Source organism: Mobula hypostoma, chromosome 8, assembly GCF_963921235.1.
Source record: "Mobula hypostoma chromosome 8, sMobHyp1.1, whole genome shotgun sequence".
In the NCBI taxonomy this organism is placed as follows: Eukaryota; Metazoa; Chordata; class Chondrichthyes; order Myliobatiformes; family Myliobatidae; genus Mobula; species Mobula hypostoma.
In genome coordinates, this window is record NC_086104.1 from 64,643,749 (window position 1) to 64,671,745 (window position 27,997).

Sequence of the window (27,997 nt, forward strand, 5' to 3'; positions counted from 1 at the left end):
TACCCATTGTAAATGTGTAATTCTGTAAATTTTCCTGCCTATATTCCGATTGAAAATGTAATTAATCATCTATTGTTATCTTTGTGTTGAAAAAGTATAAAACATTATGTCAGGAGCGAGAGATTTCCATTCCCTCTCCCTCTTCTTCTTGCTCTCTTTTCTGGAGGTTTTATCTGTGAATAAAGATTTTTGTATTTCCCAGTCACAGTTTTGTGTGGCTCTGTTTTGGGTAGTTACAACATAAAGGGTACCTCTCAGTTTACCATGGAGATAGTTATATAGCGAGGTTGTGCTGCTGAAATTTAAAAACCCCCTTCCTACAGAACTCTTGACCCCTGCTAGTGAGACATTCACCTTTGCTGGCCAATATCAAGCTTCTAATTCATCTGAGCATAAATATATTCACACGTGGTGTAATTCTATATTATGTTTGCACTTTGAAAAAAGAACACACGGATTCTGGTTCAAAAATGCAGGTATTACCAAGCTAAGAGTCCCTTGCCCAAAAGCCTCCTTCCTCCTAAAAGTCAGGAAGGCTTTGCTGTTCCTGGCAGTGATGTTTATCTAGTGGAATTATGATAATAGAGGAACAAAGCTGTGGAATTTTTTGGGGCAGTACCCTCCTTGCCTGCTAAAGTTGTTACCCTCACCAGGAGGTTTTGGGGAGGAGCCTCACATTTCCAATACAGAAAGGTTTGTGCTTTAGAACACTTTTCAGAAATTACAATAAAATAATTTAATTTACAGTGTTCAATTTTTGCTGCTATGTATTGATGTAAATGACATCCCTACTTTTCCCATCCAATGGATGCAAAAGCCCCATCACAGCTGTTGAAGAAGAACAGAGGAATTATCATAGCAAAAACTTGTCCCACAAGCAAACTCATGCGCTTCTCAATGTATTCAGACTGTTGCAGTGTATGCATTTCGTTAAAAATTTATGCTTGCAGAAGCATAGACTCAACAGAATTCAATCAGTTTTACAAGAGGATTAAAGGATTCTTGTGCAGACAGTATTTTAACCAACGGGTTAAGATGGAGCGGAGATGCAATGTTAAGTTGTGGGAGGTTAGAATCAATTTGGAGGCAGTGGTTCTTCCAGAGGATCTGAGCCTCAGGAACTGGTTGCCAGCATCTGTGCTGAATGTTAATCTACTGAATTCTGTTCAAAGATCCTTAGCTGGCAGAGAGCTCCACAGCTTCATATGCTACAACTTTAATCATCGCCCAATGAGGACTGGTTACTTAACTTGATCACCTGGGTGAGTCTGCAAGTAGTGCTGATGTCTCATTGTTTCAGCAGGCTTTAGTCTAATCCTGGGTGCTTCCGTTTCCTCCCACATCCTGAGAATGTGCAGTTCGTTAACCGAGAACAGTAAGTTATCCTGAATGTAGATGGCTGGTGAGAGTATTAGGAGTTGGTCATGGGCACATGAACGGACGGTCGGGAAATAGATGTGAAAATATACACCTTCCAATGAGAATTTTCCAGTCTCCTCCCCCCCCCAACTGTGTGTGGTTTCTCTTCTAGAGATTCTTTGCCTTCAGAGAGTTTTCTGAAGGATCGGGTTGGAAGTATATTTTGTTGCATTATGCAAGACTTTTCCACTGTGGCTCTGGCTGGGCAAACCAGCAGCTCCTTTCCTGAGGCAGGGTTTTGAACAAAACGTCAACGACTGCTCCCTACCCCACCGTCACCTCCCACAGATGCAGCTTGGCCGCTGAGCTCCAGCAGAAGCCTTTTGTCTTTGCTCCCGATTCTAGCAGGTGGTCCCTGGCTGTTGTGCACAATCGGTATATAATTAAAAACTATTAATTTCTATGCTATTATTTTCAGTTTAGATTTAGATGTAAATCATCAATCATCTGCTCCCGATTTCGTTTTTCAATACTACTAAGGTGTCTTGAAACTACTTTCTGTAGCGGCACTATGGAAGCGCAATGGTTTTGCATTGAAAATGTGTTGTCCAAGCGAAATATTCCGTGGGCGGTAAATTTGAAATCTGAAACAAAGAAAAAGTTGGGAATATTCCATAAATCAGGTGGCATTCGTAAAGGGGAAGGGAGTTAACGTTCCAGATTTGCCATTGTTTTGAAATGACTAAGAAGTCTCGTTATTTAGTTTCTGCGCTGTTATTCATCATTCGTCACCATTGTTTACATCTCCATTATGGGCGCGTGGGAGAGCTTCTCAATACAGTACTATTTACACGTGGTGCGATACGCCTTTAAGAGAGTAATGCAGAACTACAAACCGAGCAGCCTATCCTGCGGAGCGGGGGTCCCGCTTTGGCTCACATGTGGTCTGTAAGCAGTGATACTGAGACTAGATTGATTGTTTTTCACTGATAATTACCGAGACTGTAATGGGAAGGGCTCAGTAAGGATTGTTTGCCTTCCCTGCGCACTTTTAAGTCGGCAAATAGCGACGACAGTAATAATAAATAAGCAAAGCACTCTGGGTGCAGCAATCCTTTGCCTTTAAGGAGTTTCGACGGAAGTCCCGGCGTATGCAACCTGATGCCGCACTGCGAGGGAGTACTTGCGAACAGGACCACCGTGAAGCCGGAGCGCGAGTTTGCCCGGGACACATCTGGAGTGGAGCGCGGCCCGGGGCGGTGCGCGAGCAGCATGTGAGCGCGGATCCGTCGGGAAAACTCGCATCGGGACACGCTCATTCCGTCGCCGCGCTCTCTCTGTCTCCTTTGTGCAGATACAGCGCAACAACTTGCATTCAATTCCCTGTTGTCCTTTCCATCTGTCTCAAGCCAATGGAACCCGTCACGAAGTGGACCCCGAAGCAAGTGGTGGAGTGGATTAAAGGTAAAATAACTTTCAACTGTTGGCCATGGGGCTTCATGACAACTGTTTCGCTTTAGCCGGAGATAGATGTCAGGAGTTACTATTGTTCTTTTACAGCAGTGAAATAGAATGCCCTTGTTTCCACCAGCTGATCACTCCGTGGCAGTGTTTAAACTGACCTGACACGTCTTAAAATTAGTGTCGTGTTTTCCTTTAGAAATCGATTTCGCTTCATTGCTTCTGTGCCGTTGTTACTTTCCCACCAAGAGTTTAATTTTGTTGCACTTCAGTATTTCTTTGTACCCACTTTCTTCAGTTTTTAAACTTGTCACGCCGCTCGCCCTTTCTAATTTAGTATGAACTTGATTGGAATCTGTGGCGATTCTCCATGAAGTGTTTTTTTTATACGAGCTGTATGTTATAGAGTCGTGTCGGCTTAACGAAATAACACATTGATAGCGTACATTCGGTCGCGGTTGCATATTTGAGCACGTCACTTGGGATCGACGAATTTTACTTAGGGGTTAAAAGATAGTCTGTTACTTCTAAAAAAGAATATGAAGTTTTCCTAACGCTCGTTTAGTCACTAAGTCCTGGCATCGTACAATGTATTAAATCGGCAAACTTTCATTAGTTATAAAGAAAAGTTTTGAATATTATTATTCGCTTGGTTTTGAGTCACGCAAACGCTGTTTCAGTCCCAGTGCCGAGTCAGCTGATCTATGGCTGACCTGTTCTTTAGATCTCGGCAACCTGGGGCACCAGGGAATTATCCACTGTTCACTGCGGCCTGGCATCTCCTGTCAGAAAATGTGCACGTACGAGTATCGAGGGCAGATGACAAGATGATTATCAATATCTTTTTTACTTTGGTAAAGTGATATCCAGGCCACTGGTGCTTGATCAGCACTGTGCCTTTTAAGGCAACACACACAAATGCAGGAGGATCTCAACAGGCCAGGCAGCATCTATGAAAAAGACCAAACAGTCGACGTTTCGGGCCAAGACTCTCCATCAGCACTGCAAAAGAGGAGGAGGCAAAGTGGGGAGGGGAGGAAGTAGTACAAGGTGGTAGGTGATAGGTGAACAACACACATAAAATGCTGGAGGAACTCAAGAAGCCAGGCAGCATCTATAGAAAAAAGTACAGTCGATGTGAAAGAGACAGAAGAAAGAGGAAAAAAGGGAGGGGGAGGAGCACCAGAGGGAGGCGATGGGCGGGCAAGGAAATAACATGAGAGGGACAAGGGTATGGGAAATGGTGAAGGGGGGTGGAGGCATTACTGGAAGTTTGTGTGTGTTGCTCTCTTATAGGTGATAGTTGAAACCAGGAGAGGGGAGGGGTGAAGTAAAGAGCTAAGAAATTGATTGGTGAAAGAGTTAAGGGGCTGTAGAAGGAGAAATCTAATAGGAGAGGATAGAAGGCCATGGAAGAAAGGGAAAGATGAGGAGAACCAGAGAGAGGTGATGGCCAGGTAGGGAGTTAAGGTGAGAGTGGGAAACAGAAATGGGGAATAGTGAAGGAGATGGGGGAGGGCAGTTATCGGTGGCTGGAGAAATTCATGTTAATGCCATTGGGTTGGAGGCTACCCAGACAGAATATAAGGTGTTGCTGATCCAACCTGAGTATGGCTTCATTGCGACAGTAGAGGAGGCCATGGACAGGCATGGTGGAATGGGAAGTCAAATAGAAATGGGTGGCTACTGGGAGATGTAGCTAGGTGTTCGGTGAAGCGGTCTCCCAATCTGCATCAGGTCTCCCTGATATACAGGAGAACACACCAGGAATGCCGGATACAGTTGATGACCCCAAAATACTCACAGGTGAAGTGTTGTCTCACCTGAAAGGACTTTTTGGGGTAGTGAGGGAGGAGGTGTAGGGGCAGGTATGGCACTTCTTCCACTTGCAAGGATAAATACCAGGAGGGAGATAAGTTGGGAGGGATAATTGGACAAGGGAGTCATGCAGGGAGCAATCCCTGTGGAAAGCAGAAAGCTGGGGCGGGGGAAGGGAAAGATGTCCTTGCTGGTGGTATCCTGTTGGAGATGGTGGAAGTTACAGAGAATTATGTGCTGGACGCGGAAGCTAGTGAGGTGAGTACAAGAGGAATCCTATCCCTGGTGTGGTGGGAGGACAGTGGAGTGAGGGCAGACATGTACGAAATGTGAGAAATGCAGTTGAGGGCAGCGTTGATGGTGGAGGAAGGGAAACCCCTTTTTTTTTGAAGAAGGAGGGCATCTCTAGTTCTGGAATGAAAAGCTTCATCCTGAGAGCAGATGCAGCAGAAACCGAGGAATTGAGTGAAGGGGATGGCATTTTTACAAGTAACAGGTCAGGAAGAGGTATAGTCTGGGTAGCTGTGGGAGTCAGTGTTTATAGCAGATGTCAGTAGATAAACTGGCTCCAGAGATTGAGAAAGAGAGATCAAGGGAGGTGTCGGAAATGGACCAAGTAAATTTGACGGAAGGGTCCAAGTGCCCTCTCTAAGCTGCGTGGTTGCACAGCCGCACAGTAACTGAATGCTACCATGCGTGTAGCCTTTCTTGCCGACAGCTAGAATTTTCCTTTACATATTGCAAATATAATTTTGAAGTCTATGTTAGTATAATTATGAAATATCCTGTAATTTTGTTAATGAATATAATCCATAAATTTTCTAAATTCAGAGCTTCAACATATTTACATTGTCGGTGTTTAAAGTTACAAGACTTACAAATTGTAACAATGAACACAGAATGGAAGTCAGTAGCTTGTTAATAAACCAGGTCCCCTGAATGCCAACGCTGTCTAGTCAAAATATTTTACTTAACCATTGTGCCTGCCAGTTGTTTTGACTGCCTGACATTGTTTGCTTGTGTTGTGAGTTGTGGTTTGTTTGCATATTATAAAGAAAAACATTTGAAGTGTTACGCAGTTTTCAGGCCTCAGCAACAGTTGGCCCATGCAGCTATGGGGAAAAAAAAAGTCTGAACGTTGGTAACCTCTGGTACTGTTTGCATGGAGTTTGGATCTTCTCCCTGTGATAAACGTGGAGCTCTTCTTCTGCATTTCTCTCACATCCCAAAGACGTGTAGGTTGATAGGTTAGTTGGCTGGTGTAAGTTGTCCCTAGTGTGCAGGTGAATAGCAGACGAACAATGAAAACTGAAGGATATCCGAGGAGAATAAATTATGTTATTATAGGATAGTATGTGTAGACCTTGGCCAAAGGGTGACCTATCTCGCTAATCTGTGATTTCAAGCTGATACTTTTTGGGAAGTCATAAGAGTAGATCTTAGTCAGTAAATGTTAAGACACTAAGGAATGACAATGACTTGGAGAAACCTTGTAGTTTGGAGTCAAATGAAGGGAGAAGGTGAACAGTTAACAGTATTTAATAGTATGCAGGTACAGAGGGATCTTGGGTCCAGGTCTGTAGTTCACTGAAAGGGGCTACAGAAGTGGATAAGGTTTGAATGAAGTCATGGAATGCTTGCCTTGAATGGTAGGACTGTTGAGTATTAGAGTACAGAAGTCATGTTGCAGCTATATAAAACTTCAGTCAAACCACACTTGGAGTATTGTGCATAGTTCTGATCACCTCATTATAGGAAGTTTGTTGAGACTGTAGAAAGGGCACAGAAGCGTTTTATCGGGATGCTGTCTGGATTAGAGGGTATGAGCTGCAAGAAAAGTTTGGAGAAACTTGCCTAGGTTGTGTTCTCCTTAGGAGCACCAGGCTGTGCCCCTACTCCCTGCATACAAGCAAAAGCTGAAATTGGAAAATCCAGAAAAGAAAGTCGTGCAGTGCTAGTCTGAGGAAACAGATGAAATTCTACGGGACTGCTTTCATGTTCAAAGACTCAGCCTAGATGAGTGTGTCTTTACCATCTCAACATTTATTAACGCTGCGTTGAGGACCGTGTATCAAGGAGGACAATCTGGCTGTTTCCAAACTGGAAACCATGGATGAACTAGGAATCCAGGTCTGCAGCATTCAACAGGGGTCAATCCCAATCTTGGCAGTTTACCACTGACCACATACTTCCTCCACCACCACCACTCTGCTTCCTATCCTCAAGTCAGTTTTGGATTCAATCAGTCGGATCGCCAAATTGAGATAAGATGTATGTAAAGCTATCAGATGCCAAGAGACAATCAATTCTCAGTCCAGCCATCAGTTACTGTAAGGAAGGAGGTACAGAAGCCTGAAGGCACACACTCAGTGATTCAGGAACAGCTTCCTCCCCTCTGCCATATGATTCCTAAATGGACATTAAACCCATGAACACTACCTCACATTTATTATTTCTGATTTTGCACTATTTTTAATTTAGCTATTTATTTATTCTATATTAGTATGTATTGCATTGTACTCTTGCCGCAAAGTTAACAAATTTCACGACATATGCCAGTGATATTAAATCTGATTCTGATCAGCTGGGACAGGTCTTGCCTACTATAATGGGTTACAAAACAAAGTTGCATCGACAATGTGAGCTTAATACATTCTATGCATGTTTTGAGCTGTAGGGAATAGGTATGCCACTACCCTGACAATCTACAGTGCACCTGAAGCCATAGTCACTGTTGCAGACAGAAATCAGTCTTCTGGAGTGTGAACCCACAGAAAGCATTGAGCCTGGTTGGTGTCCCTGGCAGTGGGGCTAGGATATTTGCAGATATTTTTAATCTCTCCCTACTCAGGCTGTGGTGTTCTCCTGCATTAAGAAGACCACTATCATTATGATACCAAAAAAAAGCGCAGTAGCGTGCCTTAATGATTACTGTGCAGTGGCTGTAACAATTACCATCGTGAAGCATTTTGAGAGGCAGGTCATTGCACGCATCAATTCCAGCTTTCCAGCCAATCTTGACCCACTGCGATTTGCCTATTGTGGAAACTGGTCTATGGTGGATGCCATCTCCCTGGCCCGACACTCTTTATAAAGAGTATCCGGACAGTAAATTCACCTACATTAGACTATTGTTCCAAGCAAACTCATCACCAAACTGCAGACCCTGGGAGTTGATGCCTTCCTCTGCAACTGGATCCTTGACTTTCTGTCCAACAGATGGCAATAAGAAAGGATAGGAAGCAGTCTTTGCTGATTATTCCAAACACTTGTGCTCCACCAGGTAGCTTCCTACTGTACGCTCTGTATGTTCATGACTGTGTGGCCAGATTCTGCTCCAACTCCATATACAAGCTTGCAGATGATACCGCTGTAGTGGGCCGCATCTCAAGTAATGAATCAGAGTACAGGAATGAATCAGAGTACAGGAAGGTGACAGAGCTTAGTGACCTTTCCCTCTTTGTCAACTAACAAAAGACCTGGCTATTGATTTTGGGGGTGGGGGGGTGTATTGCACATGTTCCTGTCTACATCCTAGGTGTGAACATCACCAATAGCATAGTCCTGGTCCAGCCACATAGATGTTGGGCCAAGAAAGTTCAACAACACCTCTACTTCCTCGGGACGCCCATATCCCCATCGACTCTTACCAGTTTTCATTGTTGCATCATGGGAAGCATAACGGATTGGTATGGCAACCGCTCTGCACGTGACCACAAGAAACTGCAGAGAGTTCTGGACATAACCCAGCATATCACAATAACCAGCCTTCCCTCTATGGACTATACCTCTAACAGCCTCAGTAAAGCAGCAGTGTAGTCAAAGACTCCACCCACCCCAGACATTGGCTCTCCCCTCTCCCACTGGACAGCAGATACAAATGCCTGAAAGTACTACCACCAGAGTTGAGGACAGCTCCTATCCCACTGTTACCAGATCTTGAACAGGCCTCTTGTGTAGTAAAATGGACTTTCAGTCTACCTCATTACCATTTTTCATTTTTACCATTTACTGCACCCTTTTGGTAGCATTTATACTTTATTCTGTATTATTCGTGTTTTACCTCATTGCATTGTGTAATGATGTAAAACAAGCTTTTCACTGTATCTTGGTACATGTAACAATAATAAACCAATGTCAATACTAATAGAGCATTAAAGGCCGAGCAGAGTTATGAGAGTTGTTTTTAAAATTGTTGTAGGTATAGATGGGTTGACTGTCAGAATATTTTCCCCAGGGCGGAGAAGAGGTTTATGGGGATACTGCCTGAACTAGAGGATCTGAATTACAAGGAGAGGTTGGCCACGAAGGATCTTTATTCCTTGGACTGCTGGAGGGTGACCTTATAGAAGTTTGTAAAATCATGAGTATGCATCAGATGGTTGGTCATAGTTCCCCTCCCAGGGATGGATAAGTCCAAAACTAGAGAGCACAGGTAAAAGTTAAGAGTGAAGAGGTTTAAGAAATCTAAGAGGTAACTTTATGTAGAGTGGTGACTTTCTGGGATGAGCAGCCACAAGAAGTAGTTGAGGCAGGTAGAATTGCAGTGCTTAAAAGGATTTAAATAGGTATATGGAGGGGAAGGGCTTGAAGGATTCTGAGTTGATTGTGGGAAACTGAGACTAGCAGAGAGGAAGTTTTGGTCAGTGTAGACCAGTTGAGCCAAAGGGCCTGTTTCTGTGTTGTATGATTCTGACTCTAGTGACTCCACAACTCCAGCTTGATGCATTCCAGCTATGTTTTTCATCTAATTCAGAAAAGATGGTTTATAGTCCATGTCTGGCTCAGTTCAGAATTTGTGTGAAATCAAGATTCATGCCATAGTTCTGAACTGTGTAAAGAGGCTAGGTTTTTGAAATTAACTGAAAGGTAAACATGGCTAAACCTATTTAAACTTACTATAATTGGGGTCAACATTTAGTTCTGGACCATGGGCTTGCTGATGCGAATGGGGTGGTAAAAAATAATTTAAACTCTTTTGCTCTCTAGGATCAGAGTCGGGTTTAATATCACTGGCATATGTCGTGAAAATTGATTTGTCGCAGCAGTACTACAAGTTGCAGTAAGAAAAAAATAGTGAGGTAGAGTTTGTGGGCTTACTGTCCAGTCAGAAATCTGAGGGTGGAGTAGGAGAAGCTGTTCCTAAAGCATTAGGTATGTGTCTTCAAACCCCTGGACCACCACTTTGACAGTAGCAATGAGAAGAGGTGGTGGGGCTTCTTAATGATGGATACCGCCTATTTGAGGCATTGCCTTTTGAAGATGTTCTTGGTGCTGAGGAGACTAGTGCTGAAGGTGGAGCTGGCTGAGTTTGAAACTTTCTTCAATCCTCTACAGAGATTCTCCATACCAGACACAGTGATGCAACCAGTCAGAATGCTCCCTATGGTATAACTGTAGAAATCTGAGAGTGTCTTTGGTAACATACCAAGTCTTCGCAAACTCCTAATGAAATTTAGCTGCTGTCATTCTTTTGTAATTACAGGTTTCCCCCGCCATCCAAAGGTGGAGCGTTCCTATGAAACGGTTCGTAAGCCAAAATGTCATAAAGCGAAGAAGCAATTACCATTTATTTATATGGGAAAATTTTGTGAGTGTTCGCAGACCCAGAAATAACCTACCAAATCATGCCAAATAACACATAAAACCTAAAATAACAGTAACATATAGTAAAAGCAGGAATGATATGATAAATACACAGCCTATATAAAGTAGAAATACTTTTCCACAACCATTACTGAACTGTTCTCCGGAGCGAAAATCTCACGCAAGCGCCGTCGGCAGAAAATCTCACGCAAGCGCTCTCCAGTAACCTTTAAGCTATGAAGCTGCCAAATCATACCAAATAACACGTAAAAATACACAGTCTATATAAAGTAGAAATAATGTATGTACAGTGTAGTATCACTTACCAGAATTGGGAAGACAGCGCCAAGCACACTGATGATGGTGTGTTAGACTGAGTCGTCACAGGTTGGGTGGTGCAGTGGACCCCAGCCTCCAGGCCACCGAGTGATACATTGCCGCGAAGGATGCAGGGGTGCAGTGGTGGCCGGAAGGCACACAGCACATCTTTAAGAAAAAAGCCGAAATAAACATGCTAATTAATTAGGTGCCGCCCGACACGTAATTGTCGGCCCAGATCAGTGCCAAATTCCGATTGCGTCGTCTCTGATCTGGGCCGACAATAACGTGTCGGCGGCACCTAATTAATTAGCATGTTTATTTCGGTCTTTTTCTTAAAAATGTGCTGTGTGCCTCCCGGCTACCGCTGCATTCTCCGCGAATCAGTATCTGTCCGCGGCCTGGGGGTTGGGGTGGTAGGACACTGGGGTGTCATCTCGTCGTCTGTTTCCTTTAGAACAGGCAGCTCGTCTTTTTCTATGACTGCCTGCCTCGATGTCGAAGATCGAGGTTCGTCGTCTGCTGTGGCTGATGCGGAAGGCTTGCTTGACTGCTGAGCCTCGCGCATTTTTCTATCACACAGTTCTTTGTAAGGACTCAAACCATTCTGCAAATATCCCCTAAACCAACGTACCCTTTCAAAATTAAAGTTGTACTTTATCATTGCAGCTAAAATCTCACGCAGTTGCTTCATGTTCAGTTCCTGGACGACTTCACTTTCAGTCCATTCACTATTGCATTCAGTTTCAATTGTTATCGTTTCCTCTTCCAATTGCATCAGCTCTTCATCTATCAGTTCTTGGTCATGGGATGCCAAAACCTCTTCAACATCATGTTCGTCAGCTTCCACAAGCCAAACTCACTGTGTCCTTACTTCGTTCACCACGATCGAAACGCTTAATTATGTGTAGTTTTATGCTAAGTGTAACACCCTTATGAGCTTTTTTAGGCTTTTCCGATACTATAGAACTCATCTTGCAAAGGGCTGCTCACAGGCACGTGTTAAAGCAATGCCATTCCGAATCTGGGGAGAGCGGCTGCCTTTTATCGCGCGCTGCTTTTTTTTCATAACAGTGAAAACACCTGAAAGCGAAAACAGGGTACTAATGTAGGTCTTTCGTAACAGTGAGGTTTCGTAAAGTGAACGTTTGAAAAGCGGGGGACACCTGTACATCAATTTTTTGGGCCCAGGATAGATCTTCAGAGATGTTGACACCCAGGAACTTAAAACTGTTCACCTTTTCCACTGCTGATCCCTCTGAGGACTGATGTGTGTTCTCTTGACCTCCCCTTCCTGAAGTCCACAATCAATTCCTTGGGTCTTATTGACGTTGAGTGCAAGGTTGTTGTTGTGATGCCACTCAGCTAGCGCTGATCTATCTTACCTCGATACGCCTCCTAGTCACCATCTATTCCTCAACTTCATATCCTTACTGTACAACATTTAAAAAAAATCGTCCTGCATTGACAGCCCTTATAGTGCAAAGAATTCTAGATTGTTCTATGAGGAAATTGGATTAAGTAATGACTTTTTATTACCTTTATTTGAAATATTCAGTGATCAAAACATTAAAAATCTCACTTCAATCCCTGATACATGAACTTTATTGGGTAAAAAAAATTGTTTCTTTTTGAATGGGAACAAAACCACTTATATTTATTGCTATTAAACACTCTATAGTATAACTTTTGAGATGGAGCTTCCAATACTTGGTCACTTTTGAAGTTGGATTAGGAGTCAATAGTAATACTGAATCTACTTTGTAGAACTTTTGCCATGCAATGCAGAATAAATGAGTCTACTTTTTCCATAGGAATCCAACCCCAGTTGTGTTAGTGTGGTTTAACAGCAGTGTAAACATATGCTCCCAATAGTACTTAGTTCCAGCTTGTTTCTGATTGTGTATTGCCTGTCTCTGCAGACTGAAAACGTGGCTGAATGTGTTTCTGTGAGCAATGTATCATATAAGTGTGCCATTATATTCTTTCCAGAATGCTCTGGGTACTAGAAACTACACTAATATTAAGTTTGCAGTTGATATGTAAAGCACAGCAGATTGTGCACCTCCTCCCTCACCCTCCCACCCTGAAGTCAAACCAGCTCTATTGACTTACTACATTGAGGGAAAGATTGTTGTCATGACACCATGCTCTGTATCTCCTTCATGTATTCTGTCTGACTCGTCATTACTTTAGATATTGCCCATTACAGTTGTATCATATGTGAACTGATGGCGTATGAGCAGACTCTCTCTCCACACAGTCATGAGTGTTTAGGGAGCAGAGTAGGAGGCTCAGAATGCAACCTTGTGGAGCAGTGGTGTTTAGAGTAATGGTGGTGGAGGTGTTGCTGCCTTTTCTTAATTGCATTTTGTTAGTCAGAAAGCCAAGGATCCATTTGTAGGGGGGAGGGGCGTTGACTCCCAGGGTCCAGATGTCTATGAGCAGTCAGTATTTCTGGTTAAGAATGAAATTTTTTTAAAAAATGTAGATGCTGGAAGTTGAAATAAACACAGAATATGCTGGAAGTAGCAGGTCAAAAGTCTTTGGACTAAAATATTGACTGTTTCTCTTTCCACAGATGCAAATTGAGCATTTTATTATTCAGTTGAGGCAGAGGGCAAAGATTTGTATTTGTAGTCATTGGGTCATTTTATTTTGGCTTTACTAATTAATAAATGGGTACTTTTGTTCATCAACTTGGCTCTCATTTTGAATATTGTTACTTTAAATTCAACTAGTTAATGTAACAAGTTTTACTAATCTATTTGCTGAAATTGAAAACTTGACAGCTGCTTTGTATTTTCCAGTGCTAAGTTACCACTGTATTGTTTAATATTGATGATAATTTCTTTTGAAAAGAAGCAGAAACTTGCAATTTTTACCCAATAAAATTGTATTATGGATTGGTGAGTTTTTTAAAAAGTTCTTTGTTTATTGAATATTTCAAATAAGGCAATTAAAATAGTCATTACTTAAATCTAATTTCCTTCATAAGCCAATCTAGAATTCTTTGCACTCTAAAGTTGTCAAAGTAGATTGATTTTTTTTTGAATATTATACAGTAAGGGTATGGATTTTGAGGCATTACTTAGCCATGTTTACATTGGAGGAATAATATTACCTGTCCAATTTGTATGCCTTGCTCTTGCTCAAAACGTTTGTTGTTATAGACCATGTCTGAACAAATATACTGTAATATGAATTAATGAATACAATTATATTGACTTTGTATCAGAATTAGATGGATTTAAAGGCATGATTGCGAAGTAATGTGTATCATATAACTGCCTGAAAGTGAAGTGGAAAGAAGACACTTGTTGTGGGAAAAATTTCGGCTTCAATTTGGAATATAAATAAGAAACTCTCATTTGCAGCAGTCCCATGTTTTGTAATGAATGATCCACTTCCAAATAGAGGTTTGGAAAGCAAAAGCAAATTTTTGTCTGTCCTTTAAACATCACTGTTTTGGTTCAATGCTGCAGGGAATAAGCAGTTGGTGCGAAAATATGCAGTGTAGACGATGAAAGGTAAATTAAGTAAAGGCTAATTAAATATTAGGTGGCATGTTGTTTGATAAAATACCCTTTGATCTAATTAAGAATTCAATTTGTTTCCGTACTTGATATTTAAAACTAGTGTGCAGATGTTGACATACTGCGTGAAGCTGTCATTGTGCAGTTGACAGCAAAAATGAAGTAAATTTGCTATAATTGTTACAACTGACTGGTGTACAGTATGTTCAGATCCACTGCTAAATGCTTTCGTTCAGCACTTTTTCTTAAATTAATCCTGTGTTGTCACCAAGGCTGTCATTTGTTGCACGTCAGTCTTTGCAAAACTTTTCTTGAACTGCTGTAGTTTGTGATGCGTATTTTGTTTTAAAAATTTGGTAGGGACTAGGGATAGTTTAAAATGTACTGATTTTTTTTGTTTACTTTTGGACTTTTCTCCCCCTTTTGAAACTGCTCGCGTCAAACTATTGTAGCAATATTTAAATTCCTTGTTCAGTGAACCTTGTTTCTGCAAGTTCATTTATAAGAATCAGATGCTGGTAGCAAGGGCAGAACTCAATTCCTGTTCCCAGTTGCCCTTGAACCAAGTAACCTTTTAGGTATTTCAGAGAGCAAATAAGCACTGACAACAGTCCTTTGTTGTTGCATGTGCAACTTCATTTACTTTTTGGACTGGTTAGTAACATTCGTTGTTGTGGCTATCCCTCGAGGTCGAGGATGATGGTCTTTCTGTAGAGAGTGAAGACGCCTGTGCGTGTATTTGTTTAACGTGCACTTGATGTTGCACTCCAAGAAGCACACGATACTTCACAAATCAACCAACTGATTCCAATGGCACGGAAACCACGACGATTGGAGCTGATGGATTTGTTGCAGCCTTCATCCGCCTTCACAGCCGTTGAGATCGAAGTAACTTTGTCCGCCTGTTCCACCATTGAGGTCTTGGTTGGATTGTTCTTTGTCAAGGATCTCACCGTCAACCTTACCGGCATGGGTGACCCTACCAGGAGCATAGCTCCAGACAGCATCGCTCTTGGGATCTCAGGACCACACAGGCTTCTCCACCACGACAAGGTGACAATCCACGGAGAAGAGTAACAATATGTGCTGCTCATTATATAAAAAATAAAATCTGCTGTAGGGTATGACCAATGATTTCTGCTACTACGTGTTTCTAGTTATATTATTGTGATCAGAAGTTTAAAAAATGCATATTCTTTTAAAATATTTAGTCTTTTCTAGGCCATTCAGTATTTCTCTGCCAGTAAATACAGCAAGTGGTGTTGCTTTGTAGTTCCAGCAACACCGGCCAGATCACTTTTATTTCCCCGTTCCACTCTTGTGGGGTTTCTTGACCTTGCGGTTTAGTGGTCCATTCTAAAATGAAATGGGTTAAATTCTAGAACACAAGTGTTGGTAATCTGGTGGAGAGATTTGGATAAAATGAGTTGTGTATTTTAATTGTTTTTTTAATTGCTTGGACGCCATCATGCACTTGCTGTCTCTGCTGATGTGGTTAACACACCACTTTACAGTACAGGTGACCCGGATTCATTTCCTGCCACTGCCTGTAAGGGGTTTGTACGTGGGATTCCTCCAGGTGCTCCCATTTCCTCCCACAGACCAAAGATGTACTGGTCGGTAGGTAAATTGGTCATTGTAAATTGTCCCATTGCTAGGCTAGGATTAAATCAGGAGACTGCTGCATGACACAGCTCAAAGGGCATATTCCATGCAGTATCTCAATAAAATAAATAAGTCTGATTATTTTTAAACTATCCCATCATAAAATCAGAGAAAAATATATCCATGTAATCATGTCTTTATGGGATTTGTATTGTGGTATGAGGAGGTTGGATTATATTGTAAAATTATATTTTGGACCCGACCGGTTTGGAGTGAACCCAACCGATTTGGACTGGACCGGACTCTACACCCAACTTGTCCAGATGAAGATCTGGCCTTCTTGCCTGACCAATAAGATCTGCTGTTTTTAAGTTAAGGTGATGAAGTGATACATATTGAGCAGAATACCTGTAATAGAATGTTTACTCTTCAAAGAGGGCGCTTATGATCTTTTATGTCCACCTGAATAAGAAGATTAGATCAAGTTTAACATGTTCTGTGAAAGTGGGCACTTCCAAATAAGCAAATCTTTATTACTGGAATATCATGCTTGATTTTTTTCTTTGCTCATCCCTAGGATGAGGTTCAAATGCACAAATTTCTAATGATGTAATGTGATTCTTTGGGAATATGTGAAATTGTTAGTATGATCAATTAAGTTAGATTAAGTTTTTGTGTGGGTCTTATTTTATGAAGACACAAGTCATTCAGGACACTTAAGAATTTGCACAAATGGAGCATGCAGCTGAACCCCATGAGGTCACTGGGAGAACCTGAGATTCAGATTGAAACCGTGTTGCAAAGCGGCAACACCACTTGCTGTATTTATTTTATTTAGAGATGGAGCGTGGAACTGACTCTTCCGGCCCACTGACCTGCATTGCCAAGCAACCAACTGATGTAACCCGAGCCTAGCCACGAGACAGTTTATAATGAGCAGTTAACCTAAGAACCAGTTTGTCTTTGGGAGAAAATCCACACAACACAGGGGAAGAATGCACAAACTTTCTGCCAGAACTGAACTCCAAGCCCATGTATCACTGTACCACCATGCTACGCAACAGTTACGTAAGTTGAGTAACCCTTGGGACATGGGCATTTTATCTCTTGCTGTCAATAATAAGTCTGCAACTGAGGCATTCACAGATCTTCTTCATAACCTGTTCCCATGAGGTTTAAGTATGGACTATGATATCAACTAAGGATACTGTTGATTTGGAGTTGATGAATTTGAGAACCAGTTCAGATTGCCTCTGCCTCTTTTGTGTTTTTAAACAGAATTTTACTATGTTAATATTTAATAAAAGTTGCCTTAATTTGTGCAATTTTAAAAAGTAGAAAACTTGTCTTACTGATATACATTCTAATTTGCATATCTGCCTTTAAAATTTGGAACAGGCTGCTCTGCATCCAGCTGAAGCAAAAAAAAGGTGATGTTACTTCCTGTATCAAATCTCTGGTCTTGTGAAAAAGAGAGCCGGGACATGGTCACTCGAGGACTAATGTATATAACTGGGCTTTTTCTCTTCCACTCGTGATTCTTTTTACATTGTATGTTAATGATTTGGATGATGGAATTGATGGCTTTGTTGCAAAGTATTCAGATGATATGAAGATAGGTGGAGGGCCAGGTAGTTTTGAGGAAGTAGAGAGGCTACAGAAGGACTTAGACAGATTAGGAGAATGGGTAAAGAAATGGAAGATGGTATACAGTGTTGGGAAGTGTATGGTCATGCACTTTGGTAGAAGAAATGAAAGGGTTGACTATTCTTTAAAGTGATGAGAAAATACAAAAATAACTGAGGTGCAAAGGAACTTGGGAGTCCTCGTGCAGGATTCCCTGAAGATTAATTTGCAGGTTGAGTCTGTGGTGAGGAAAGCAAATACAAAATTAGCATTCATTTCGAGAGGACTAGAATATAAAAACAAGGATGTAATGTTGAGACTTCATAAAACACTAGTGAGGCCTCACTTGGAGTATTGTGAGCAGTTTTGGGCTGCTCACATCTTAGAAAGAATGTGCTTAAATTTGGAGAGGAGTGAAAGGAGGTTCAATAAAATGATTCCCGGTTTTAACAGCTTGTCATATGAAGAGCATTTGACGATTCTGGGCCTGTGTTTACTAGAATTCAGAAGAATGAATGTGACTTCATTGAAACCTATGAACTGGTGAAATGCCTTGATGGATGTGGAGAGGATGTTTCCTATAGTGGGAGGGTCTAAGACCAGAGGGCCCAGCCTCGGAATAGAGGGCATCCTTTTAGAATGTTGAGGAAGAATCTCTTTAGCCAGAGCCAGAGAGTGGTGGATGTGTGGAATTCTTTATGGAGGCCGTCACTATGTATATTTAAGGCAGAGGTTTATTCTTGATTGGTCAAGGCACGAAGGGATATGGGGAGAAGGCAGCAAAATGGGGCCGAGAGGATAAATGGATCATCCATGATGAAATGGCATAAAAAGACTCGATGGGCCAAATGGCCTAATTCAGCTCCTATGTCTTATGGCATTTCAAAGCTCAAAACAGTAAGTCACTAACCTGAAAGTATGTACAACTGATTACTCTACCTCAAGCTACCAGCAGAGCAGAAACAAAGAACTACCCAAACAGTTTAAGTATTAAATGTGCCAGTATATTCCAAATTAAGTAATGATTATTTGCAGAAGGTCTATTCTAGAATAAATTCCATTTTCCCCAGGATTCATTTGCTACTAATTATAGATTTAGTGAAACAATAGGCTCTTTTTGTACATTTGCTTCCCATTCCAATGAAAACTATTCTTTGTCTTGCCATTTGTATAATGATATTGATCATTAAAACTGGGTGTTCCAGTGTGCAGAGTAATAGAATTATGGCACATATACACCATTTTCCACAGTCAAGGTTGCTGTCTTAACTAAAGCAAGTGTTGGAAGATGCGTACAGGTCATTAGGGAGTTTTATGGAAACGGACATCATTATCCCTATCCCCAACCTGAATTTGTTAGCAAATTAAAAGCTCACTTTTTCCCCAGCGATACTACAAGACACCAGTACTGAGCATATACTATTTCCTATTTCCACTAACAGTTATGGCCCTTTTATTTTGATGAGACTTGAAATCAACTGGTCCTACCAGTCTTTGAGGAAAAGAGTAATATTCAAATTGGGAAGGAGATTCTTTTTTAAATTATGCAAATTGTTGCTATCACAAGCTATTTTGCCTAACAGTATCCCGATAGAAAACTGATAAACAGTCAAGCACCCCCATTTTCAGGTAATGACAGAACTACAATGTTGATTTAGCAGGGTTCACTTGGGATGTCATGGTAGTGTAGTATCTAATTTGATGATTTACAGTATCAGTGGTTAAACCATAAGATATAGAAGCAGAATTAGGCCATCTGGCCTATCGAATCTGCTCCAACATTACATCATTGCTGATCCAGTTTTTCTTTCAACCCCAATCTCCTGCCTTCTCTTCATATCGCTTCATGTCCTGACCAATCAAGAATTTATCAACCTCTGCCTTAAATATACATAAAAACTTGGCCTCCACAGTTGACTGATTCCACAGATTCACCACCCTCTGGCTAAAGAAATTGCTCCTCATCTCAGTTCTAAAAGGACGCCCCTCTATTCTGAGGCTGTGTCCTCTGGTCTTAGACTCTCCCACCAGAGGAAACATCCTTTCACATCCACTCTATCAAAGCCTTTCACCATTTGATATGTTTCAATGAGGTCACCCCTCATTCTGCTGAATTCTAGTGAGTACAGGCCCAGAGCCATCAAATACTTTTCATATGACAAGCCATTCAATCTTTCATTTTTGTTAACTCCTTTGAACCCTCTCCAGTTTCAGTACATACTTTCTAAGATAAGGGGCCCAAATCTGCTCTCAGTGCTCCAAGTGAGGCCTCGCCAGTGCTTTATAAAGTCTCAACATTACATTTTTGCTTTTATATTCAAGCCCTCTTGAAACGAATGCTAACATTACATTTGCTACTAGTCACTGGCAGCCAACCAGAAAAGGCTCCCTTTTTCCCCCACTTTTTGCCTCCTGCCAATCACTGCTTTATCGTTGCTAGAATCTTCCATGTAATACGATGGGCTTATAGCTTGTTAAGTAGTCTCATCTGTTGCTCCTTGTCAAAGGCCTCTGAAAATTCAAATGCACATCAACCGATTTATTTTTTTTTTCCTTCTCCCTCCCCCCCACCCCACCTTTGTCTATCCTGCTTATTATTTCTTCAAAGAATTCCAACAGATTTGTCAGGTAAGATTTTCCCTTGAGGATACCATGCTTGACTTCAGCCTATTTTACCATGTGCCTCCAAGTACCCTGAAACCACATCCTTAACAATTGACTCCAACATCTTTCCAAACTTTGAGGTCAGACTAACTAGCCTATAATTTCCTTTCTTCTGCCTCTCTCCCTTCTTGAAGAGTGGAGTGACATTTGTAATTTTCCAGTCTTCCGGAACCATTTCGGAATGTAGTAATTCTTGAAAGATCATTACTAATGGCTCTACAATCTATTCAGCCACCTATTTTAGAACCCTGTGTTCACCCATTTCAATTTAGAACCCTGGGGTGTGGTCCGTCTGGTCCAGGGGGTGACTAAGACCTTTCTGTTTCCCTTGACCCATCTCCCTAGTAATGGTAGCTTCACACACTTCGTGATCCCTGACACATGTTACTTCCAGCACACTGCTAGTAGTACCTTCCACAGTGAAGACTGGTGCAAGATACTTACTCCGTTCATCTGCCATTTCCTTGTCCTTCATTACTATCTCTCCAGCATCGTTTTCCAGTGGTCTGATATTATCCACTCTCACCTCTCTATTACACTTTATGTATCTGAAGGAACTTTTGGTATCCTCTTTAATATTATTGGCGAGCTTTTGTATCCCATCTTTACCTTAATGACTTTTAGTTGACTTCTCTGGTATTTGAAAACTTACAAATCCTTTAACTTCTCTCTAACTTTTGCTCTGTCATATGCTCTCTCTTTGGCTTTTATGTTGTCTTTGACTTTTTTTGTTAGCCACAGTTGTGCTATCTTGCCTTTAGAATACTACTACTTCTTTGGGATGTGTCTAACCTGTGCCTTCTGAATTTCTTCCAGAAATTTCAGCCATTGCTGCTCTGCCCTCATCCCTGCCAGTATTCTTTTCCAATCAATTCTGGCCAGCTCCTGCCTTGTGCCTCTAATTCTCTTTCCTCCACTGTAATAATGATACATCTGACTTCAGCTTCTCCTTCTCAAAATTCAGGGTGAATTTGATCATATTATGATCCCTTTCCCTTTACCTTAATCAACTCTGGTTGATTGCACAACACCCGATCCAGAATAGCTGATCTCCTTGTGGGCTGAACCACAACCTGCTCTAAAAAGCCATCTTGTAGGCATTCTAGAAATTCCTCCTCTTGGAATCCAGCAGCTATCTGATTTTCCCAATCGACCTGCATATTGAAATCCCCCATGACGATTGTAATATTGCCCTTTGGCATGCATTTTCTATCTCCCATTTTAACTTATAGACCACATTCTTACGACTGTTTGGGGGTCTGTATATAACGCCCATCAGGGTCTTTTTACCCTTGCAGTTCCTTAGATCTATTCACGATGATTCAACATCTTCCAATCCTATGTCATCTCTTTCTAGTGATTTTATTTAATTTTTACCAACAAAGCAAGCCACCCCTTCTGCGCTCCTGCCTGTCCTTTCAATACAATGTGTCTCCTTGGACATTAAGCTCTCAGCTATAATCTTTCAGCCATGATTCACTGATACCTACAACATCATACATGCCAAACTGTCACTGTGCTGCAAGTTCATTGACCTTATTCCATATACTGTGCACATTCAAATATAACCCCTTCAGTCCTGTGTTCACCCATTTAGATTTTGTCTGCCTTTTACACTGCGACACATCCTTTGACTGCCATTTTTTTTACTTGCTGAGAGGCTCACTACACACTGCCTCTGTTTGTAAACAAACTACCTCATAATCAACACTATCACTCTGTTCCCATTCCCTTGTCAAATTAGTTTAAACCCACTTGAACAACTCTAACCAACCTGCCCACAAGGATATTGGACCCCCTCGGGTTCAGATGTAACCCGTTGCTTTTGTACAGGTCATACCTTCCCCAGAAGAGATCACAGTTATCCATAAATCTGAACCCCTGCCCCCTGCACCAGTTCCTCAGGCACACATTCACCTGCCAGATCATATTCTTGCCCCTACTGGCATGTGGCACAGGCAGAAGTCCAGTCATTGCCAATTCAGCTCTATTTCCAACCTCCCTAAAATAACACAGCAGCCCAAATAGACTGAGATGCACATTTTGTGACAGGGAATAAGCGAATGTTGCTGACTATCAAGGTTTCCATTGGAGGAATGAGTATTTACTAATTTAGTTAAGTTTGGTTGACGGTGTGAATGCCGAGTGACTGTCTGTACGAGGTGCCAAATGAATAATTAGTCCCCTTACTCTCAGGATAAGGAGACATTCATGTCAGATTGAGGAAAGTTTTACCTGGCCTCTGGAGGTCAGGTGCCATGTTTAAGTATATTCAAAACAGGAATTGGTGGATGTTTAAGCAACACACACAGAAAGTGCTGGTGGAACACAGCAGGCCAGGCAGCATCTATAGGAAGAGGTACAGTTGACGTTTCAGGCGGGGACCCTTCGTTAGGACTAACTGCAAGAAGAGATAGTAAGAGATTTGAAAGTGGGGGGGGAGATCTGAAATGATAGGAGAAGACAGGAGGGGAGGGGTGGATCTAAGAACTGGAAAGTAGATTGGCAAAAGGGATACCAGACTGGAGAAGGGATCATGGGACGGAAAGCCTGGGGAGAGAGAGAGAGAGAAGGGGGGATGGGAGCCTGGAAGGTGGAGAGCAGGCAAGGAGTTAGTGAGAGGGACAGAGGGAGAAAAAAGAGAGAGGGAAAAAAAGGGGGGGGGGAATTAAAAAAATATTAAATAAATAATTAAGGGATGTGGTGTGAAGGGGAGGAGGGGCATTAACGGAAGTTAGAGAAGTCAATGTTCATGCCGTCAGGATGGAGGCCACCCAGACGGAATATGAGGTGTTGTTCCTCCAACCTGAGTGTGGCTTCATCTTGACAGTAGAGGAGGCCGTAGATAGACATATCAGAATGGGAATGGGACGTGGAATTAAAATGTGTGGCCACTGGGAAATCTTGCTTTCTCTGGTGGACAGAGGTGGATGTTTGACTGAGGGATTTTGGGTCTGAACAGAAAGTGAGTTCAGTCATGACCTTATGGAATCATAAGAAGGATGCAGAGGCCATTTGGCCAGAAGAGCTGGAGTATGACTCTTTCTGCAGCCAGAGATCCAGCTGCTTTTGTTTTTACATGTGTAAGCATGATAGTCCCCAAGATTGAATTATCGATGCTTTTGGAAGTTCACAATTCAGAAATGAGCTAGTAAAATTGTAAGCTAAATTTGAAATTTTGTAAGTTTTCAGTCTATTTCTACTTGAGTAACTAAAATTTATCACTAGCTACCGGGAAGCTAAATTTTAGGTTCTAAGTCTCTTAATGCATTGAGTTAAAGCACATTTAAATGTTACTGAAAATTATGAACTAATGGAATAAAGAATATTTGAAGGCCCAGACTGCATTATGCCCTTTTATAATAGAAGTGGGGGGGGGGGAATGGGGACTTGAATGTAAACAGTGAGCTTTTTGATGTATAGATCCTTTGTTGAAATTAGCAGCACTGTATTCCTATGTCAACAATACATGTGTAAGAGCAAAGTTCGAAGTCGACAAAATTTAGCTGAGGATTGTCATGGCAACTCAAAGTTACAGTAACAAGTATGCTTTTTTCTTTGCATGCTGAAAGCTTGTCCAAAATAAATTTATTATTAAAGTACATATATGTCACCATATACAATGTTGAGATTGGTTTACTTGTGGGCGTACTCATAAATCCAAGAACCACAATAGAATCAGGGCAAGACCGCATCCAACAGGGTGGACAAACAAACTCTGTGCAGAAGACTACAAACTGTTCAAATGCAGAAGAAATAATAACAAACAACCTTTTAAGAGATTCCTGGATAGGTACATGGAGCTTAGAGAAATAGAGGGCTATGGGTAACCCTAGGTAATTTCTAAAGTAAGTACATGTTTGGCACAGCATTGTGGACCAAAGGGCCTGTATTGTGTTGTTGGTTTTCTTTGTTTCTAACCAATACATAACGAGCAAGAGATGAAAAATCCTTGAAACTGAATCCATACGTTTCTTTAACTATTCTGAAGTCTTGTTTTAATGAGCTGAAGTTAGTTAAACTGCAAAGTATTTTCCTCAATGGACCAGCTGTGGATTTATGCATTTGAAATTGCCTGAAGTTTTATTTTAAGCTGCTTATTCTAAATCGCGAGATCTTTCTCTGAGTGTCATATTTTTCTATAGAAGTTAGTACTATATGAGATGAAAATGTGCTGGAAACATTGCTGTTCAGGCAAGGTCTGCAAAAAATACTTCAGGTCAAAGAACTTCAGAACTGGAAATAAATCCTTTCAAGCTTTGACAAAAATCTTTTGACCCAAAACATTTAATTCTACTTCTCTCTCCACAGATGCTGCCCAGCCCCCCCACATTTTTGTAATATTTTTGATTTCCAACAAAGTTTTTCTGTAAGAACTGTATGGGTTTTTATCATTTTTTAAAAATTATGATTAACCTAGTTGGGTGTGAAATTCCTAAAGCTCAAATTAAAGGGAAACTTTATTGTTCATGGACTACTTTGCAAAATGTTAACAATTTTTATATATAGCCTTGTTTTTATTGGTACACGTCATCTGTTGACACTAACAGCTATTGCTATTGAGTGGAGAAATGACAAGGTATAGGCATGTGAGTTATTAAGCCGCTTTTTTGTATAAAACAAAAGCTGAAATGGTGTCAAATTAATGGTTTAAATGCAGCAAGTGTCATTTTGCACCCATTTGTCATCTCTATGCTATTGAAACCAGTAGAACAACTTTAGATTACAGAAGAATTGAGTGCTACTGAGAGCATCCTGAAGGTTTCAATATTTTAAGACCTACTCCAATGCAATTGTTTTATTTGCCACCATTCTCCAAATCCACTCAGATGAGATTTGGAGGATGGCAGCAAGTAAAAGAATTGCATTGGAATATCTAGCATATCCTTAGCTGTAGTTCTCTTGTTTATTCCATTTGTTTCAAGTAAATATGAGAAAAGGTTGAGGTATGTTTTAAAGTGTGTTTTCATTTAGATTTTGTAGTGCTACATCTGTGTACTGAGTTATGAGATTTGATGAAGTGCAGGTGTTTTCCAGCCATTTTCATGCCAGGAATAGTGACGAAATTTCTTTTTGACAGTGAAATCCAGAAAGTACAGTCTGCTACTGAATATAATTTTCACTGGTGGGATATGGTGGTACTTGACCCATCATGAGTTACAACTGTTTGAATAACACAGTTAGTTAAACCCAATTCTTTACTGCTATTGTTGCTCTGAAATGGAGCTCTGCTATGGAGTTAAGAGTTAAATGTCTGAGGTGTCTCACGTGGGTGCGGGGGTAACAAACAAAATTTTGACACATCTGGTGCTTCAATTTTCAATCTTCATTTCTGACCCTTTCAGACTTCATTTCTGCATTTCCCTCTCTGCTTCTTTTTCACCAGCTCTTCACTCTTCTGTGTTTCTCCTCTGAATCTCCACTTCAGATGTGAAAGTGGCAAGGGTCATAACGTTCACCAGTTTGCAGACGTTCACTGGGTTATGAATTGCGTCAGATTTCTTTTGCAGTTTTTTTTCTTCCTCTATTCTCCTTGTGGAGAAGGAAGGAAAGTGACAATTACTTAATGAGTCCTACTGGATTTCATTTCTGGGAATTGAAAATCACTGATCTTTGTAACTGCACACAACTTCATATTTATCTCTGAAAAATGTGAAAGCTACTTTTACCACTGAAGTATGCAGCTAATTAGGTTGCATGAGGTCAACAAAGTGGCAATATCAGTGAGGGCTTTGGCTGAAAGTTATGCATTTGCCCTTTTTTGTGCCAGCTTCTTGAATTTAGTGAAATTAAAGTCAGTCAAATAAAATGAAGAAACATGCCAGCAGTCCCTGGGTTGTATAAGTATTCAATTGTTGAACTGTCCATAACTGTTTCTGTTTCTTTAGCTATCCATATAGCATCAGTTGTGCATACACTTCATACAGTTTCATCTCAACCAATATTCATGCCCCATATTAATGGAATATAAACTGTCCACTTGATAATGAATACCATTAACTATTATCTTAAAATTCTTTACCCATTCTCCTAACACATTGAGTTGGATTTCTGTAAGCCTGTATTCTGTAACCCAGGGAAGCCCTACTTCTTCAAAAAAAAATCATCCCCATCATGAATATATGCAAATTTTAGTTTATTAGCAAAACTGCATTTTCTTTTGAATCTAGCCTTGTCTGGAATTCCTTGCATATCTCCAAATGGACCAAAGCTTGGTAACCTGGCCTCTGTGATAGCAGTTTGTCAAGTGCCCAATTGTGGTTAAAACTCTGGTGATTGTTCCATTTTGCTTTTGCTAAAGTTGTTTTCCTTTGTAACCAGTGTTCTTCTTTCAGACTGGGCATACCAGTTCATTTGTTTGATTACTTAAAGGCTGTTTGCTTTCTTTCCATTCCTGGCAACACTTTGACAGTACACTTTTGCGTTAAGTTTGTTTGTGTATAAGCTCAGCTGTGTTGAGTTCTGCTGTAATTAATGCAGTGGTTGGTTATTCTGAAAGTCCCTGTTGAGCTTGTGAATGTTTACAAGATGCAGAGCAGTGGTTTGCAAATATTTTTGGTTTACTGCCCCCTTAGCTCCCAGACTGCAACCCCAACCACCCCCCCCCCGCCAGGCTCTGACCATTACATAAAAACTATGAAGAATTTTGATTTGAGTGACAAATAATTGCAAAAAAAAACAAAACTAGAGCTACAAAATCCTTTAATTATAGTGAAAGCAATTTTCATCAACTATTTTGGTGTACTTTAGTAGTACAGGTTTCCCCCGCCATCCAAAGGTGGAGTGTTCACCTCTGATCTGGGCCGACATTTACATGCCGAACGGCACCTAATTGATTAGCTTGTTTATTTTGGCTTTTTTTCTTAAAGATGTGCTGGGTGCGTCCCGGCTACCGCTGCATTCTCGACGGCAATGTATCGTTCCGCGGCCCGGGGGTTGGGGTGGTGGGACACTAGGGTGTCATCTCATCATCATCTGTTTCCATCAGGGCAGGCAGGTCATCTTCTTTTATGTCTGCCTGCCTCAATGTCGAAGGTTGAGGTTCATCGTCTGCTGTAGCTGATGTGGAAGGCATGCTTGACTGCTTAGCCTCGCGCATTTTTCTATCATCTCATGCAGTTGCTTCACATTCAGTTCCTGGACGACTTCACTTTCGGTCCATTCGCTACTACATTCGGTTTCGATTGTTATCCTTTCCTCTTCCAATTGCATCAGCTCTTCATCTATCGGTTCTTGGTCATGGGATGCCAAAACCTCTTCAACATCATCTTCGTCAACTTCCACAAGCCAAACTCACTTTGTCCTTACTTCGTTCACCACGATCGAAACGCTTAATTATGTCTAGTTTTATGTTAAGTGTAACACCCTTACGAGCTCTCTTAGGCTTTTCTGATACCATAGAACTCATCTTGCTAACGGCTGCTCACAGGCACGTGTTTAAGCAATGCCGGCTAGAATGCAGTTCCGGGGGAGGAGCTAGGCTGCTCGGGGTGCACGCTGCTTTTTCTCACGTGCTGCCTTTTATCGTAATAGTGAAAGCACCTTCTGTTAGTGAAAACAGGTAACTAATGTAGGTCTTTCGTAACAGCGAGGTTTCGAAAAGTGGGGAACACCTGTACAAGTATTCACTACTTCAGTGCTTTTTCACGTTTCAATGATATGGATGGGCTTGGTGCAGTGATACCAGCATCTCAGTATCAGGTTGAATGTCACTCAGGAGTCTCATATCTCCATGTTCAGTAATTTGCAGTCTTTTTCATTCATTGAATGAAGTTGGGCAACTGCATTGAAACCCCGCTCCACTAAACATTGTGTTGGAAAGGCAATGAAGGACATCTTGACCTTTTTCCACAGTACAGCATAGCATTCAGAGATTGCTTTCTGCAACTAGAAGTCTTCATGTCTTGTATTTGAACTTTTGCTTCAACTCAGTAATTTTGCAGCGAGATCAGTTTTTACTTCGTCCTTCCTGTTAATTACTCATTAGAAGTGTTCAGGGATTGATTTATTACCCAAACCGAAAT

At 41.2% G+C, this 27,997-nt stretch overlaps 1 protein-coding gene across 3 annotated transcripts in view; it reads left to right on the top strand.

The window, feature by feature from the left end:
- The first annotated feature begins 2,426 nt into the window (after positions 1 to 2,426).
- The window catches only part of cnksr3 (cnksr family member 3), a 125,835-nt gene continuing 100,264 nt past the window's right edge, over positions 2,427 to 27,997 (top strand). For all 3 annotated transcript variants that reach the window (XM_063055996.1, XM_063055997.1, XM_063055998.1), the window contains exon 1: positions 2,427 to 2,823. In XM_063055996.1, the coding sequence (XP_062912066.1) occupies positions 2,511 to 2,823 (313 nt within the window). In that variant the 5' untranslated portion in view covers positions 2,427 to 2,510. The remainder of the gene's footprint in view (positions 2,824 to 27,997) is intronic.